This window comes from Ranitomeya imitator, chromosome 5 (assembly GCF_032444005.1).
Source record: "Ranitomeya imitator isolate aRanImi1 chromosome 5, aRanImi1.pri, whole genome shotgun sequence".
In the NCBI taxonomy this organism is placed as follows: Eukaryota; Metazoa; Chordata; class Amphibia; order Anura; family Dendrobatidae; genus Ranitomeya; species Ranitomeya imitator.
The window spans coordinates 448,086,874-448,106,384 of record NC_091286.1 but is presented as its reverse complement, the minus strand read 5'-3'; the positions used below and the strand labels follow the sequence as shown (position 1 = coordinate 448,106,384).

Sequence of the window (19,511 nt, the reverse complement as noted above, 5' to 3'; positions counted from 1 at the left end):
TTATGAAGATACATCCAAAATGGCCGCCATAGTCACCACCCATCTTGAAAAGTTTTCCCCCTCCTATATACTAATGTGCCACAAACAGGAAGTTGATATCACCAACCATTCCCATTTTATTTAGGTGTATCCATATACATGGCCCACCCTGTACAACACTCGGCGCTGTTTCTGGCAGTCCCATAGGCAATAAATGGAGTGGAGATCGAGCATACACACTTCCACTCTATTTAATATGGGGATTTACAGAGTCAGATTCCATGACCTTGTTCTTGGGATCGCAGGGGGTAAGACCCCGTAGTGATTAGTAATTTATCTCATATCACGATTTTGAGAATAATCTTCTAACTTGTCCTTTCTCTTCAAGCACCTGTAAGGATACTTTGGCACAGGTTACATGCGATTTGTAAGTCAACCATGTAATGTAGAATAAAGCCTATGCATTTAAAGTTGCATGCGGTCATAAATCCAACAGTGTTGGATTTTTTGCAGTTGATCACAGTAGTTCCCATGCTGCATCGCAACCCTGGTGACCATTATTAGATTGCGACTCCACAATCCTCCTGTCGCCATGTAATCCTAGCCTGATAAGAGTGGCTTACATTAGTTCTAACATCGGTATGTCTTCTGAGCGCCATAGAGGATAATTCCAGTTGCCAAAACCATTCCTATTGCTGCTATAGATACTTGTAGAAAAGCCGCGGAGACACCATCACGTGTTTCTCAACGTAAGCAATAAATAGTCAGGTCTTTCACCGGGAAGGAACAACCACGGGAAGGGCAGCATCCAAAAAGGAAAACCACCTATGCCAAAACATGGCATCCATCCACAGCTGTTTCGGGGTATTTGCCCCCTCATCAGTGTGGGGTAGCTGCTATAGATACTGTCACTCTGCCCTGTAGAGTGCACGGGATTATTACTGATGCAGAAATGTATCAGGTATGGCACTGGCAAACACTAGCAGATGCTTTTTTTAGAGCTATACTGGTCTCATACATAGTTTTCAGGTGTTTGTCATTTGAATTGGCCTGATCAGCAGGACTAGGCACAGATTGCCATCTTTCGTCTAATATTGAGCACCATAGTCCTTTGATCTGCTGATCATGGCGGTGTCATTGAAAGGCCTGACGTGATGATGCTTTGAATCCATACATACAAGTGCTTCTCACAAAATGAGAATATCATTAAAAAGTTAATTTATTTCAGTTCTTCAATACAAAAAGTGAAACTCGTATATTATATAGACCAGGGGTGGGGAACATCAGGCCCCAGGGCCATCTACGGCCCTCGATGACCTTTTATCAGGCCCCCGAGGAGATTCTCAGGGACCGCATTCTTGGGCAGGGACGTGTATTTTGATTGCCACCAGCTCATTAATTTCTTCTTGCTCTGTTAGCACACACATGCAGTGTTCACTACTGAACACTGAAGGGCATGCAATGAAAGATTACATCCTGAAACCAGTGCCAGAGTCAGGATGTACTTTGTGGGCAGAGTTTGTATGGCCCCCAAAGGATGGTATAAATATCCAAATGGCCCTTCCCAGAAAAAAAGATTCCCCACCCCTGATATATACTGTCATTACAGACACTGATCTATTTCAAGTGTTTGCTTCTGTTAATGTTGATTATTATGGGCTGCAACCAATGAAAACCCAAAAGTCATTATCTCAGTAAATTAGAATAATTAACAAAAAACACCTGCAAAGGCTTCCTAAGCTTTTAAAAAGTCTATTTCAGTAGGCTCCACAATCATGGGGATGACTGCGACTTTACAAATGTCCAGAAGGCAGTCATTAACACTCTCCGCAAGGAGGGTAAGCCACAAAAGATCCATTGCTAAAGAAGCAATATTTTGTATTGAAGAACTGAAATAACTTTTTGATGATATTCTAATTTTGTGAGAAGCAGCTGTAGATGTGAACACGGTATTACCATACCTCATGTTTAGTGAATAGAATTATAAAGCAGGTTAAGATTTTGTAATTGTGGCTCATACTTAGTTTCTAAACTAAATAAGCAATGGCGTTTATCAGACTTGGTGCCAAGTCTTTAGGCCACGTGCGCACGTTACGGAAAGTGGTGCAGATTTTTCCGGACTGATTTTGGTTAATCCGCAGGTAAACCGCACTGCTGATTACCTGCGGAATTACCGCAGATTTGCCGCAATTTTTTGCGGATTCCACTTGCAGTTTTACACTTGCGGATTCCTATTGAGGAGCAGGTGTAAACCGCTGCGTAATCCGCATAAAGAATTGGCGGAATAAACAACGTTCCCGCACGTTTTTTTCTGCAGCATGTGCACTGCGGATTTTGTTTTCCATAGGTTTAAATGGTACTGTAAACTCAGGGAAAACTGCTGCAAATCTGCAGTGGCCAATCCGCTGCGGATCCGCAGCAAAATCCGCAACGTGTGCACATACCCTTATGGCTCTGTAATGTGAATGGGTGAGATATTACAGAGCCATCTATGGAATGGCCTCCATTAGCCGCTCTGATTCAGCCATGCATAATTGATAAGCCATGTTCAAAGTTTCTTAACATTTTGCTTTCGTTATTTAGAAGTATTATTTTATCTTTGGTTAGTCTGAATCATTTTTCGCTTACACTAGAAATATTTTGTGACCCATAGCCATTCTTTTTTCCTTAAGTGCTGCTTTTTTTTTCTTTTCTTTTTTTTTTTTTTTTTTTAAATAAAAAAACCATAATTATATATATTTTGCACTCTTTCTTCTGCAGTAAGAAGTCACAGAAGTGGGATGAGATGAATATTCTTGCCACTTATCATCCTACCGATAAGGACTATGGCTTAATGAAAATTGATGAACCAAGTACTCCTTACCACAGGTAATATTCATGTCATAGGTAGTAGTTCATATGTGACTAGATGGTAGCCCGATTCTAACGCATCGGGTATTCTAGAACTCGTATGTAGTTTATTTATGAAGATTTTAGAATACATTGAATACACAGGATTCGGCCGGCCGCGACCAATTAGCGACCAATGCCACTGATTGTTCGCGGCCGGCCACATATTATATAGCACAGCCCGCGCACTATATAGCACAGCCTGCGCAGTACATTGCACAGCGTATATTGCCCAGCCCATGTAGTATATTGCCCAGCCCAAGCAGTATATAGCAATGTGGGCACCATATCCCTGTTAAAAAAAAAAAAAAAAAAAAGAATTAAAATAAAAAAATAGTGATATACTCACCCTCCGTTGGCCCCCGGATCGAAGCGGTTACCGACTCTCCTCGCGCGCTCCAGTCTGAAGAGTGCATTGCGGTCTCGCGAGATGATGACGTAACGGTCTCGCGAGACCGCAATGCATGGAGCGGTCACCGGGGCGTCGCGAGGAGCGAGAAAGGCCTGTTCCTGATCCAGGGGGCCGACGGACAGTGAGTATATAACGATTTTTTATTATTTTTAACATTAGATCTTTTTATTATTGATGCTGCATAGGCAGCATGAATAGTAAAAAGTTGGTCACACAGGGTTAATAGCAGCGTTCACCGAGTGCGTTACACCACGGTCAACGCTGCCATTAACCCTGTGTGAGCGCTGACTGGAGAGGAGTACGGAGCGGGCACTGACTGTGGGGAGGAAGGAGCGGCCATGTTGCCGCCGGACTGTGACCGTCGCTTATTGGTCGTGACAAAACAGCCACGACCAATCAGCGACTTGGATTTCCATGACAGACAGAGGCCGTGACCAATTAATATCCGCGACAGACAGACAGAAAGACGGAAGGTACCCTTAGACAATTATATAGTAGATTAGTAGTCTGCATTTCTAGACAGAACCTTGTGCACATGCGACCTGCGTGAATAGCTTGCCACGTGAGAATGTTGTAGCATGGGAGAACCTTTTTTTGTGCCTAAGGCTATGTGCACACATCAGGAATCTTTGCAGAAATTTCCTGACAAAAACCCCAGGAAATCCGCATGCGTTTTGCTCGCGTTTTTTTCCGGAGGTTCCCAATGCATTAAATAGCGGGAAATCTGCAAAAAATCCACAAAATTAATGAACATGTTGCGTTTTTATCGCGGAAAAAAAAAAGGAACATCTGCACAAAAATTGCGGAATGCATTAAAAATGATGAGATGCTTAATGTATGCTTTTTTTTTTTAAGCGGTTTTGCCGCTGAAAACCCCCGAAAAAGCGCAAAAAATCCGGAACGTGTGCACATAGTCTTAAAGAGGACCTTTCACCAAGGTTCCTACTGTACAATCCTGCAGGGAAATCTATCTGGTAATGCACACTTGGACTGTTTAAGTGCCAAACACTTAGTAATGATCAATCTCTGCAATGGAGAGGCAAAATGGGGAAAAAAAGCAAACCTTTTATTCTGCTCTACAGCCACTATTACATCATGTGCCCAGATCAACATACTGTAGTATAACCTATTTTTGGCGGCACTTTAAAGCCTGCTTTAACCCCTTCATGGCGGAGCCCTTTTTTGTTTTTGTGTTTTCGTTTGCAAAAAAATTGCAATCCCACACTTTTGTTTTGTTTGGCTTTTTTGCTAGGTTCACTAAATACTAAAACTGACCTGCCATTGTGATTCTCCAGGTCATTACGAGTTCATTGACACCAAACATGTCTAGGTTATTTTTTTTTTTTTTATCTAAGTGGTGAAAAAAAATTCCAAACTTTGCTTAAAACAAAAAAAAAGAAAAACCTATTCTGATACCCATAGCGTCACAATTTTTCGGGATCTCGGGTCAGGCGAGGGCTTATTTTTTTGCGTCCCGAGCTGCCGTTTTTAATGATACCATTTTAGTGCAGATACGTTCTTTTGATCGCTCGTTACTGCATTTTAATGCAGTGTCGCAGCAACCAAAAAAATGTAATTCTGGCGTTTGGAATTTTTTTCTCGCTACGCCGTTTAGCGATCAGGTTAATCCTTTTTTTTTTATTTTTTTTTTTTAATTAGTAACATAGTAACATAGTTAGTAAGGCCGAAAAAAGACATTTGTCCATCCAGTTCAGCCTATATTCCATCATAATAAATCCCCAGATCTACGTCCTTCTACAGAACCTAATAATTGTATGATACAATATTGTTCTGCTCCAGGAAGACATCCAGGCCTCTCTTGAACCCCTCGACTGAGTTCGCCATCACCACCTCCTCAGGCAAGCAATTCCAGATTCTCACTGCCCTAACAGTAAAGAATCCTCTTCTATGTTGGTGGAAAAACCTTCTCTCCTCCAGACGCAAAGAATGCCCCCTTGTGCCCGTCACCTTCCTTGGTATAAACAGATCCTCAGCGAGATATTTGTATTGTCCCCTTATATACTTATACATGGTTATTAGATCGCCCCACAGTCGTCTTTTTTCTAGACTAAATAATCCTAATTTCGCTAATCTATCTGGGTATTGTAGTTCTCCCATCCCCTTTATTAATTTTGTTGCCCTCCTTTGTACTCTCTCTAGTTCCATTATATCCTTCCTGAGCATCGGTGCCCAAAACTGGACACAGTACTCCATGTGCGGTCTAACTAGGGATTTGTACAGAGGCAGTATAATGCTCTCATCATGTGTATCCAGACCTCTTTTAATGCACCCCATGATCCTGTTTGCCTTGGCAGCTGCTGCCTGGCACTGGCTGCTCCAGGTAAGTTTATCATTAACTAGGATCCCCAAGTCCTTCTCCCTGTCAGATTTACCCAGTGGTTTCCCGTTCAGTGTGTAATGGTGATATTGATTCCTTCTTCCCATGTGTATAACCTTACATTTATCATTGTTAAACCTCATCTGCCACCTTTCAGCCCAAGTTTCCAACTTATCCAGATCCATCTGTAGCAGAATAATATCTTTTCTTGTATTAACTGCTTTACATAGTTTTGTATCATCTGCAAATATCGATTTTACTGTGTAAACCTTCTACCAGATCATTAATGAATATGTTGAAGAGAACAGGTCCCAATACAGACCCCTGCGGTACCCCACTAGTCACAGCGACCCAGTTAGAGAATATACCATTTATAACCACCCTCTGCTTTCTATCACTAAGCCATTTACTAACCCATTTACACACATTTTCCCCCAGACCAAGCATTCTCATTTTGTGTACCAACCTCTTGTGCGGCACGGTATCAAACGCTTTGGAAAAATCGAGATATACCACGTCCAATGACTCACCGTGGTCCAGCCTATAGCTTACCTCTTCATAAAAACTGATTAGATTGGTTTGACCGGAGCGATTTCTCATAAACCCATGCTGATATGGAGTTAAACAGTTATTCTCATTGAGATAATCCAGAATAACATCCCTCAGAAACCCTTCAAATATTTTACCAACAATAGAGGTTAGACTTACTGGCCTATAATTTCCAGGTTCACTTTTAGAGCCCTTTTTGAATATTGGCACCACATTTGCTATGCGCCAGTCCTGCGGAACAGATCCCATCGCTATAGAGTCCCTAAAAATAAGAAATAATGGTTTATCTATTACATTACTTAGTTCTCTTAGTACTCGTGGGTGTATGCCATCCGGACCCGGAGATTTATCTATTTTAATCTTATTTAGCCGGTTTCGCACCTCTTCTTGGGTTAGATTGGTGACCCTTAACCCCTTACCGGCATCGGACGTACTATACCGTCCGATGCCGGCTCCCCTGCTTTGATGCAGGGCTCCGCGGTGAGCCCGCACCAAAGCCGGGACATGTCAGCTGTTTTGAACAGCTGACATGTGCCCGTAATAGGCGCGGGCAGAATCGCGATCTGCCCGCACCTATTAACTAGTTAAATGCCGCTGTCAAACGCAGACAGCGGCATTTAACTACCGCTTCCGGCCGGGCGGCCGGAAATGACGTCATCGCCGACCCCCGTCACATGATCGGGGGTCGGCGATGCTTGTGAATGGTAACCATAGAGGTCCTTGAGACCTCTATGGTTACTGATTGCCCGTCGCTGTGAGCGCCACCCTGTGGTCGGCGCTCACAGCACACTTTCAATTCTGCTACATAGCAGCGATCAGCAGATCGCTGCTATGTAGCAGAGCCGATCGTGCTATGCCTGCTTCTAGCCTCTCATGGAGGCTATTGAAGCATGGCAAAAGTAAAAAAAAAAAGTTTAAAAAAATGTGAAAAAAATAAAAAAAACATAAAAGTTTAACCCCTTCAAGACCCAGCCTATTTTGACCTTAAAGACCTTGCCATTTTTTGCAATTCTGACCAGTGTCCCTTTATGAGGTAATAACTCGGGAACGCTTCAACGGATCCTAGCGATTCTGAGATTGTTTTCTCGTGACATATTGGGCTTCATGTTAGTGGTAAATTTAGGTCGATAATTTTTGCGTTTATGTGTGAAAAGATTGGAAATTTGGCGAAAATTTTGAAAATTTCGCAATTTTCAAATTTTGAATTTTTATTCTGATAAACCAGAGAGATATGTGACACAAAATAGTTAATAAATAACATTTCCCACATGTCTACTTTACATCAGCACAATTTTGGAAAAAAAAAAAATTTTTTCTAGGAAGTTATAAGGGTTAAAAGTTGATCAGCGATTTCTCATTTTTACAACAAAATTTACAAAACCATTTTTTTTAAGGACCACCTCACATTTGAAGCCAGTTTGAGGGGTCTATATGGCTGAATATACCCAAAAGTGACACCATTCTAAAAACTGCACCCCTCAAGGTGCTCAAAACCACATTCACGAAGTTTATTAACCCTTCAGGTGTTTCACAGCAGCAGAAGCAACATAGAAGGAAAAAATGAACATTTCACTTTTTAGTCACAAAAATGATCTTTTAGCAACATTTTTTTTATTTTCCCAAGGGTAAAAGGAGAAACTGGACCACAAAACTTGTTGTCCAATTTGTCCTGAGTACGCTGATACCCCATATATGGGGGGGAACCACTGTTTGGGCGCATGGCAGGGCTCGGAAGGGAAGGAGCGCTATTTGACTTTTTGAATGACAAAATTAGCTCCAATCTTTAGTGGACACCATGTCGCGTCTGGAGAGCCTCTGTGTGCCTAAACATTGGAGCACCCCCACAAGTGACCCCATTTTGGAAACTAGACACCCCAAGGAACTTATCTAGATGCATAGTGAGCATTTTGTACCCCCAGGTGCTTCACAAATTGATCCGTAAAAATGAAAAAGTACTTTTTTTTCACAAAAATTTTCTTTTAGCCTCAATTTTTTTCATTTTCACATGGGCAACAGGATAAAGTGGATCCTAAAATGTGTTGAGCAATTTCTCCTGAGTACACTGATACCTCATATGTGGGGGTAAACCACTGTTTGGGCGCACGGCAGAGCTCAGAAGGGAAGAAGCACCATTTGACTTTTTGAATGAAAAATTAGCTCCAATCTTTAGTGGACACCATGTCGTGTTTGGAGAGCCTCTGTGTGCCTAAACATTGGAGCACCCCCACAAGTGACCCCATTTTGGAAACTAGACCCCCCAAGGAACTTATCTAGATGCATAGTGAGCATTTTGTACCCCCAGGTGCTTCACAAATTGATCCGTAAAAATGAAAAAGTACTTTTTTTTCACAAAAATTTTCTTTTAGCCTCAATTTTTTTCATTTTCACATGGGCACCAGGATAAAGTGGATCCTAAAATGTGTTGAGCAATTTCTCCTGAGTACACTGATACCTCATATGTGGGGGTAAACCACTGTTTGGGCGCACGGCAGAGCTCAGAAGGGAAGGAGCACCATTTGACTTTTTGAATGAAAAATTAGCTCCAATCTTTAGTGGACACCATGTCGCGTTTGGAGAGCCTCTGTGTGCCTAAACATTGGAGCACCCCCACAAGTGACCCCATTTTGGAAACTAGACCCCCCAAGGAACTTATCTAGATGCATAGTGAGCATTTTGTACCCCCAGGTGCTTCACAAATTGATCCGTAAAAATGAAAAAGTACTTTTTTTTCACAAAAATTTTCTTTTAGCCTCAATTCTTTTCATTTTCACATGGGCAACAGGATAAAGTGGATCCTAAAATGTGTTGAGCAATTTCTCCTGAGTACACTGATACCTCATATGTGGGGGTAAACCACTGTTTGGGCGCACGGCAGAGCTCAGAAGGGAAGGAGCACCATTTGACTTTTTGAATGAAAAATTAGCTCCAATCTTTAGTGTACACCATGTCGCGTTTGGAGAGCCTCTGTGTGCCTAAACATTGGAGCACCCCCACAAGTGACCCCATTTTGGAAACTAGACCCCCCAAGGAACTTATTTAGATGCATAGTGAGCATTTTGTACCCCCAGGTGCTTCACAAATTGATCCGTAAAAATGAAAAAGTACTTTTTTTTCACAAAAATTTTCTTTTAGCCTCAATTTTTTTCATTTTCACATGGGCAACAGGATAAAGTGGATCCTAAAATGTGTTGAGCAATTTCTCCTGAGTACACTGATACCTCACATGTGGGGGTAAACCACTGTTTGGGCGCACGGCAGAGCTCAGAAGGGAAGGAGCACCATTTGACTTTTTGAATGAAAAATTAGCTCCAATCTTTAGTGTACACCATGTCGCGTTTGGAGAGCCTCTGTGTGCCTAAACATTGGAGCACCCCCACAAGTGACCCCATTTTGGAAACTAGACCCCCCAAGGAACTTATCTAGATGCATAGTGAGCATTTTGTACCCCCAGGTGCTTCACAAATTGATCCGTAAAAATGAAAAAGTACTTTTTTTTCACAAAAATTTTCTTTTAGCCTCAATTTTTTTCATTTTCACATGGGCAACAGGATAAAGTGGATCCTAAAATGTGTTGAGCAATTTCTCCTGAGTACACTGATACCTCATATGTGGGGGTAAACCACTGTTTGGGCGCACAGCAGAGCTCAGAAGGGAAGGAGCGCCATTTGACTTTTTGACATACATAGTGTACATCAGGTTGGTGTGTGTGTGTTGTAGTGTACGTCAGGTTGGTGTGTGTGGTGTATACTGCACCACACACACCAACCTGATGTACACCACACCACACCACACACCAACCTGACATACACTACAACACACACACCAACCTGACGTAGGGTTAGGTTGGCGAGTGTGGAGTAGTGTACATCAGGTTGGTGTGTAGTGTACGTCGTGTACATCAGGATGTGTAGTGTACGTCAGGTTGGTGTGTGTGTGGTGTAGTATACACCACACACACACCAACCTGACGTACACCACAACACACAAACAACCGGACATACACTACAACACACACACCAACCTGACGTAGGGTCAGGTTGGCGAGTGTGGAGTAGTGTACATCAGGGTGGTGTGTAGTGTACGTCAGGTTGGTGTGTGTGTGTGTTGGATACTACACCACACGCACCAACCTGACGTACACTACACCACGCACTAACCTGACATACATTACAACACACACACCAACCTGACGTAGGGTTAGGTTGGCGAGTGTGGAGTAGTGTACATCAGGTTGGTGTGTAGTGTACGTCGTGTACATCAGGATGTGTAGTGTACGTCAGGTTGGTGTGTGTGTGGTGTAGTATACACCACACACACACCAACCTGACGTACACCACACCATACACCAACCGGACATACACTACAACACACACACCAACCTGACGTAGGGTCAGGTTGGCGAGTGTGGAGTAGTGTACATCAGGTTGGTGGGTAGTGTACATGTGGTGTAGTATGTCTGGTTGGTTGGTGTGTGTGTGGTGTATACTACACCACACACACCAACCTGACGTACACCACACCACACACCAACCTGACATACATTACAACACACACACCAACCTGACGTAGGGTCAGGTTGGCGAGTGTGGAGTAGTGCACATCAAGTTGGTGGGTACTGTACATGTGGTGTAGTGTACGTCCGGTTGGTGTGTGTGTGTGATGTATATTACACCACACACCAACCTGACGTACACCACACCACACACCAACCTGACATACACTACACCACACATACCAACCTGACGTAGGGTCAGGTTGGTGTGTGTGGTGTAGTGTATGTCAGGTTGGTGTGTGGTGTAGTGTACGTCAGGTTGGTGTGTGTGGTGTATTGTGTATATCAGCCTGGTGTGGGTGAGTGCTGTAGTCGAATATCAGGATGTGGCTAGTCCACGGACGTGTGATGAATTCTGAAGCATTCATCCAAACACAGTCCAGGTTTGTCGGGACACGTTTCACATTGGAAACGAGTTTCCTTTCTTATCCCCCTTTTATAACATACCCGGCACCTTTTTCTTTTTTGCCCCTCACCGGGAAAATGTTGCCCTGGTACCATACGGGATCCTTGAGTTCCAGCAGTGCTGAGGCCCGCTCCTTCCTCGTCTCCAAACATCAGGGCCTTTATCACCGCCTCCTGGAACTGAAGGAAGGTGTTGTTGGTCTGGCCTGCACATCGTGATAGCACGTATGCGTTATACAGTGCCATTTGTACGATGTGCACAGCCAGTTTTTTATACCACACCTTTGTCTTCCGCATGGCACTATAGGGCTGGAGGACTTGATCAGAAAGATCAACTCCCCCCATGTGTTTGTTGTACCCCAGCGCACAGTCCGGTTTGTGGACCTGTGCTGTGGTACCTCGAACGGTGGTGGCCGTGGTGCCGGGACCATGGATTGTTGTCAAGAAAAAGACGTCCCTTTTGTCTTTGAACTTGACCACAAGCATGTTGCCACTACATTGGGCCCGGCTCTCACCCTTTGGGAGAACCTGCTCAATTAGTGACAAAGGGAGACCCCTCTGGTTTCTGCGCACGGTACCGCAAGCAACGGTAGCTCTGGCAGAGAGGGATTGAAAGAGTGGGACGCTTGTATAAAAGTTATCAACGTACAGATGGTAACCTTTATCAAGCAGTGGGTGGACCAAATCCCACACTATTTTCCCACTCACCCCCAGAGCAGGTGGACATTCTGGGGGCTGGATCCTGGTGTCCTTTCCTTGATAAACTCTAAAGCTGAGAGTGTACCCTGAGGTACTCTCGCAGATCTTATAGAGCTTAATCCCGTACCTCGCCCTTTTGCTGGGCAGGTACTGACGGAACTGAAGCCTCCCTTTGAAGTGGATGAGGGATTCATCCACACAAATTTCCCTTTGGGGAATGTACACTTCAGCAAACTTGTTGCTGAAGTGTTCGATGACCGGCCGAATTTTGAACAGTCTATCAAAATTCGGGTCATCGCGGGGAAGGATGTCCGTGTTGTCCCTAAAGTGGAGAAATTTATGAATCGCCTCAAAACGTTTGCGATTCATAACCATGCCAAATACTGGAGTTTGATATAAAATATCAGTACTCCAGTATTGGCGAAGTTCTGGTTTCTTCACAATTCCCATATGAAGGACCAGTCCCCAATATTTCAACATTTCTGCAGAGTTAACGGGACTCCAAGCAGAAAATGATGAAACTGGGTTTTGGGCAAAAAATTGCAGGGCATATAAGTTTGTTTGCTCCACCATGAGACTGACGATTGACTCCGAGAAATAGACTTTGAAAAAGTCTATTTCCCTGAGGTTGGCAGTCTCAAATTGGATTCCTGATTGGGGAATGAAATCAGGAATCCGTGGAGCAAAATTTTCAGGGACGGGGGTCCAGGTGGGGGTACTAGTGCTAGGTTGGGCGTGACTAGCACTAGGTTGGGGGTTACTCACACTTGGTTGTGGGTCTTCTCCCCCGGCCTCCGACTCTCCTCCCCTGGGCTCCGGCTCCCCTCCCCTGGGCTCCGGACGATTTCTCGACCTGCGACATCTTGGGGGTGGCGAGTCGGTGTCACTAGAGGAGGAAGAGTGGGAGGAATACAGAAAAGTGGGGTCCTCTCCCTCACTATCAGCTTCGGAGGCAATAAAAGAATATGCCTCCTCTGCCGAGTACAGCCTTTGTGACTGGGACGAGCGGGACATTGTGTGTGCGTGCGTGTAAAAAAACTAAGCTTTATTAGTGTGCGTGTGTGTATGTGTGAGTGTTTAGTGAAACTTTACTGCAGGAGGGGGCTTTCAGGCGTGGGGGGCTGAGGAGATGCAGGAGCCGGCAGCAGCAGTAAGGGGAGCGATCAGCAGGGCACGGGAGCGATCAGCAGGGCACGGGAGCGATCACGCGGGAGCGATCAGCAGGGCGCGGGAGCGATCACGCGGGAGCGATCAGCAGGGCGCGGGAGCGATCAGCAGGGCACGGGAGCGATCACGCGGGAGCGATCACGCGGGAGCGATCAGCAGGGCGCGGGAGCGATCAGCAGGGCGCGGGAGCGATCACGCGGGAGCGATAAGTGGGGCGCGGGGGAGCTGTCAGGCGAAGGGGCCTGAGGAGACGCAGGAGCCGGCAGCAGCAGCGCGGGGGGGGGGGGAGGGGAGGGGGGGTGATCACTGGGGCGGGTGATCACCGGCGGGGGGGGCAGGAGGTGGCTGTCAGGTGCGGAGGAAATGTGGGGGCAGGGGAGATGTAGGAGCCTGCAGCAGGGAAGGGTGATCACTGGGCAGGGGGGTGATTTCCGGGGCGTGGGAGGGAGTGGCGGTTGGGAGGGGAGATCGGACAGCGGGGGGAGCGGGAGGCAGAGAGGGGGAGTACTGGAAGGCGGACAGGCGGCGATCAGCAGACCGGAAGGAGGACAGGCGACGATCAGCGGGGCACGGGGTAGCTGTCAGGCGAAGGGGCCTGAGGAGATTCAGGAGGCGGCAGCAGCAGTAAGGGGGGGGTGATCAGGGGGTGATCAGAGTGATCACTGGGGCGGGTGATCACGGGGGGGGGGGGGGGGCAGAAGGTGGATGTCAGGGGAGATGTAGGAGCCTGCAGCAAGGAAGGGTGATCACTGGACAGGGGGCTGATTTCTGGGGTGTGGGAGGGAGTGGAGGGGTTAACGGATGGCAGGGGGGGGATCGGACGGTTGGGGGAGCGGGAGACAGAGGGGGGAGTACCAGAAGGCGGACAGGTGGCGATCAGTGGATGGGAAGGCGGACAGGCGGCAATCAGTGGGGCACGGGGGAGCAGTCAAGCGAAGGGGCCTGAGGTAATGCAGGAGCCAGCAGCAGCAGGGGGGGGGGGTGATCAGGGGGGCAGGGGGTGATCAAAGTGATCACTGGGGTGGGTGATCACGGGGGGAGGGGGGAGGGGGGGTCAGAGGGTGGCTGTCAGGAGCGGGAGGGGGGGGGAGGAGGGGGCAGGGGAGATGTAGTAGCCTGAGTGATTACTGGGCAGGGGGCTGATTCCTGGGGCGTGGGAGGGAGTGCAGGGGTTAACGGATGGCGGGGGGGGGGGGGGATCGGATGGTGGGGGGAGAGGGAGGCAGAGGGGGGAGTACCGGAAGGCGGCAGCAGCGGCGATCAGGCAGCAGGGGGCGATCTAGCAGCGGCGGCGGCGGCGATCTGGCAGCGGGCAGCGGCGATCTGGCAGCGGGTGGCGGCGATCTGGCAGTGGCGGCGGCGGGTGCGGCACGCAGGGACCTCACTCTCCAGCTTCCACGGAAGGGATGAAGCTGGAGAGTGATGTCAGACATGTTTCACTCCGCCCCTCCACCGCTGATTGGAGTGAAAGCGTCACATGGACGCTTTCTCCAATCAGAGCTGGAGGGGGGTGAAACAGAGGGCACAGGAGCGATCGTGGCCACGGGGGGGCAAAGCCACCCCCCCTGGGGTCAACTAGAGGTCCTCACGTACCTGCGGGTCGGGTGACATTTCATTGACCCCGGTCACCCGACCCGCAGGAACGCGATCAAACCATGACGCATACGCTGCGTCATGGGTCGGAATGGCACCGACTTTCATGACGCAGCGTATGCGTCAAAGGTCGGGAAGGGGTTAAATCACCCCCCTTTCGCCCCAATCAAAATAAATCGATAAAAAAAAATATCAAATCTACGCATATTTGGTATCGCCGCGCTCAGAATCGCCCGATCTATCAATTAAAAAAAAAGTATTAACCTGATCGCTAAACAGCGTAGCGGGAAAAAAATTCAAAACGCCAGAATTACGTTTTTTTGGTCGCCGCGACATTGCATTAAAATGCAATAACGGGCGATCAAAAGAACGTATCTGCACCGAAATGCTATCATTAAAAACGTCATCTCGGCACGCAAAAAATAAGCCCTCAACCGACCCCAGATCACGAAAAATGGAGACGCTACAAGTATCGGAAAATGGCGCAATTTTTTTTTTTTTTTTTTTAAGCAAAGTTTGGAATTTTTTTTCACCACTTAGATAAAAAATAACCTAGTCATGTTTGGTGTCTATGAACTCGTAATGACCTGGAGAATCATAATGGCAGGTCAGTTTTAGCATTTAGTGAACCTAGCAAAAAAGCCAAACAAAAAACCAATGTGGGATTGCACTTTTTTTGCAATTTCACCGCACTTGGAATTTTTTTCCCGTTTTCTAGTACACGACATGCTAAAACCAATGATGTCGTTCAAAAGTACAACTCGTCCCGCAAAAAATAAGCCCTCACATGGCCAAATTGACGGAAAAATAAAAAAGTTATGGCTCTGGGAAGGAGGGGAGCGAAAAACGAACACGGAAAAATGAAAAATCCCCTGGTCATGAAGGGGTTAATATAGGGTTTTCATTGTTTCTTGGGATTTCACCTAGAATTTCATTTTCCACCGTGAATACCGTGGAGAAGAAGGTGTTTAATATGTTAGCTTTTTCCTCGTCATCTACAACCATTCTTTCCTCACAATTTTTTAAGGGGCCTACATTTTCACTTTTTATTCTTTTACTATTGATATAGTTGAAGAACAGTTTGGGATTAGTTTTACTCTCCTTAGCAATGTGCTTCTCTGTTTCCTTTTTGGCAGCTTTAATTAGTTTTTTAGATAAAGTATTTTTCTCCCTATAGTTTTTTAGAGCTTCAATGGTGCCATCCTGCTTTAGTAGTGCAAATGCTTTCTTTTTACTGTTAATTGCCTGTCTTACTTCTTTGTTTAGCCACATTGGGTTTTTCCTATTTCTAGTCCTTTTATTCCCACAAGGTATAAACCGCTTACACTGCCTATTTAGGATGTTCTTAAACATTTTCCATTTATTATCTGTATTCTTATTTCTGAGGATATTGTCCCAGTCTACCAGATTAAGGGCATCTCTAAGCTGGTCAAACTTTGCCTTCCTAAAGTTCAGTGTTTTTGTGACTCCCTGACAAGTCCCCCTAGTGAAAGACAGGTGAAACTGCACAATATTGTGGTCGCTATTTCCTAGATGCCCGACCACCTGCAGATTTGTTATTCTGTCAGGTCTATTAGATAGTATTAGGTCTAAAAGTGCTGCTCCTCTGGTTGGATTCTGCACCAATTGTGAAAGATAATTTTTCTTGGTTATTAGCAGAAACCTGTTGCCTTTATGGGTTTCACAGGTTTCTGTTTCCCAGTTAATATCCGGGTAATTGATAGATCGGGCAATTCTGAAAGCAGCAATACCAAATGTGTATGTTTTGATTTTTATTTTTTTATTTTTTTTATTTTGAATGGGGCGAAAGGGTGGAGGTTCAAACTTTTATATATATTTTTTTTTTTTCATAATTTTGACTTTTTTTTTTTTTTTCTTTTGCCATGCTTCGATAGCCTCCATGGGAGTCTAGAAGCTGGCGCAACTCGATCGGCACTGCTACATAGGAGCAATCCTCAGATCTCTCCTATGTAGCTGAATTCCTGCATTGCTATGAGTGCCGGCCACAAGGTGGCGCTCATAGCAATCTGGCATCAACAGCCATTGAGGTCTCAAGGAGACCTCTGGTTGTCATGCCGACACATCGCTGACCCCCGATCATGTGACGGGGGTCAGCGATGCGTGCATTTCCGGCCCGATGACCGGAAGCGCTAGTTAAATGCCGCTGTCAGTTTGACAGCGGCATTTAACTGGTTAATAGCGGCGGGTGGATCGCGATTCCACTCGCCGCTATTGCACTCACATGTCAGCTGTTCAATACAGCTGATAATGTCGCGGCTTTGATGTGGGCTCAGCGCCGGAGCCCACATCAAAGGGGAAGACACGACATGCGCAGTACTAGTACTGCGCATGTCGTGAAGGGGTTAATATTTAATGTTCAATGAGAAGTGTGCCGGGTTCTTTCCTGGTTATTAAAAGGTCATGGAGATGTATCTATAATTACAATTTACCACCTATCCAATGGATAAGTGTCTGATCGCTCTGAGACTACACCCCCACTGGCACCCACAGCAATCCTAATGAGGGCCCAATGTCCACTGTTTAAATGAAGTGGGGGCTGCTTTTTTGTGGTGCAGATAGGGGCAGAGTTGTGAATCTGGGTACACCTCTTTTTAACATTTTGTATGGTGGGATTCCCCTGCGATCAGGTGCCTATCTCCTATCTTGTGGTAGATGATAAGTAATGGACTGTACAAGAAGGTTTTCAGGAGTATGCTGCTCCAGAACTAATGTGATGTATCGTAGTGATGGACCATGCTGAATATGCCCAAATAAGTATTCGTCAGTGCAATACTGTAATAAATGGAGAGGAGTGAACTTTTTTGGATAATATAGAGTTCTTTTTACTGATGGAAGGCCACAAGTTGTCCTTAAGCAAAGATGGATTGTAGAGTAACTATTTAGATACTGGGTGTATTATGATACATTGTTGTGTGAATGGCACAGCACATTGTCAGCCTTTTTTGACATATTGCATGGCCAGCTGTCATCTCTAGAGGTCTTTAGCATGAGCACAGTTTATTCTGTCATTAAAACTGTTTTAACAGTTAGGCTATGTTCACACGTTCCTGATTTCCCTGCTGTTTTTTCTGCACTAAAAACCGCAGCTCTTGGCAGAAAACGCAGGTGCGTTTTTTGATGCGTTTTTTGGTGCGTTTTTTTTATGCAATTTTCTCTGCAGAGTCTGTGTGTTTTCTAGGAAGTTTTTTAGGGTTAAAATGGCTGAAAATACCCTAACCCTAGTTCTAACTGTAGTGGGGGGGGGGGGAATTCTTTATTTTATTATTGTTACTACCTATGGGGGTGATAAAGGGGGGGGGGGGGTCATTTACTTTTTTTTTTATTTTGATCACTGTGAGGTTATCACAGTGATCAAAATATGCCTGGAACGAATCTGCCGGCCGGCAGATTCGGCGGGCGCACTGCGCATGCGCCCGCCATTTTGGAAGATGGCGGCGCCCAGGGAGAAGACGGACGGACGGACACCGGGAGGCCCGGTAAGTATAAGGGGGGGGGAGATGAGGGCACGGGGGGGGCGTCGGAGCATGGGGGGGTGGGATTGGGTCACTGGGGGACAGCCACACTCCGCCCACGCACTTCCTGCTGCAGCGGTTCTGCACCACAAACCGCAGAAAACCCGCAGATCTTTTTTTCGTCTGCGGGTTTTACTGCGGGTTTGACCCTCACAATGGAGGTCAATGGGTGCAGAACCGCTGCAGTTCCGCACAAAGAAGTGACATGGTCCTTCTTTTTTACCGCAGCAATTCAGCGCTGCTTTTTTAATGAATTTCCGCAATGTGGGCACAGCGGTTCCTGTTTTCCATAGGGTAACATTGTACTGTACCCTGCATGGAAAACAGCTGCGGACCCGCAGCGGCAAAATCGCGGCGGTTCCGCAGTAAAAAACGCATTGTGTGAACATGGCCTTAATGTTGTTTTTTCATTATTTATTTATTTTTTCAATACAGGATGGTTGGCGATGGTGACGATGATGAAGGAGCCATGAGCGATTCAGAGTGTAATGAAGCCTTAACAGCTGATGTCTTGGCTCAAAAGTAAGTGTTACTGGTGAGCTACTAGGTCTGCTTGAAGCTGAATAGCGTGCAGCCTGTAGGATGTAGCAACTTTAGTGTCCACCATAAACTTCAGATAAAATATTTTAAACATTATCGGCAGTCACACACAAGTAGGTACAGCGCACATATCGCCAATCTGGAGCTGCCATTTTTATTTACTAAAACAATGTGTAACTCAGATGGTGATTTGTCTAAATACAATCTAATGACAAAACTTGCCAGTGGTAGCCCTGATACAGGAAAGATATATATATTTGTACCGTGTTAGCCAGTAGATAGAAAAATATTTAGAATTGAGAGTCCTCAGTGGTTGATACCTTTTAATGGCTAACTGAAAAGATGGAAACATCTTTGACATGATCCCTCGGGGGTTTCATATGAATCACGTCACGTGGAGATTTAGATTGAAACCCAAAAGTAAGTGCTCATAGTAGAGCGCAGTATAAATGTGATCCAAAATGTTATGTAAAATGTTCCCAACAAAAACTTCAAATTAATGAAAAAAACAAGTCCCCTCTCAAGTCTGTCTTTCTTAATGGAAATATAGGGGTTTCCATGTTACTTGTAGTACAAAGACTCTGGAAAAGCGAAGTGGCTCCTCGCCACCCAAAAGAAGTTCAGCAATTTTTGCACTCACAAATCCAAATGTCTCCTCCCTTCTGAGCCCCACTGTGCCTAAACCACATTTAGCATCCACGTGTTTGGCATTTCTGTTGCTATAGGAGCCCTCCTAGTTTATGGGTTTTTGTCTCCAAAAGCCCAAGTTGGCACTACAACATACTGCTCACTACAATGGCAGTTAGTAATTTTCACTCATCCACATCCACTGCTAATTATTTCTGGAAAACAGCC

General features: G+C 45.6%; 1 protein-coding gene across 1 annotated transcript in view; it reads left to right on the top strand.

The window, feature by feature from the left end:
• The window catches only part of PPP1R2 (protein phosphatase 1 regulatory inhibitor subunit 2), a 57,867-nt gene that overhangs the window by 15,512 nt on the left and 22,844 nt on the right, over positions 1-19,511 (top strand). The window contains exons 2-3 of the mRNA XM_069727192.1: positions 2,740-2,847; positions 18,552-18,638. Coding sequence (XP_069583293.1) covers positions 2,740-2,847; positions 18,552-18,638 — 195 coding nt within the window. The remainder of the gene's footprint in view (positions 1-2,739; positions 2,848-18,551; positions 18,639-19,511) is intronic.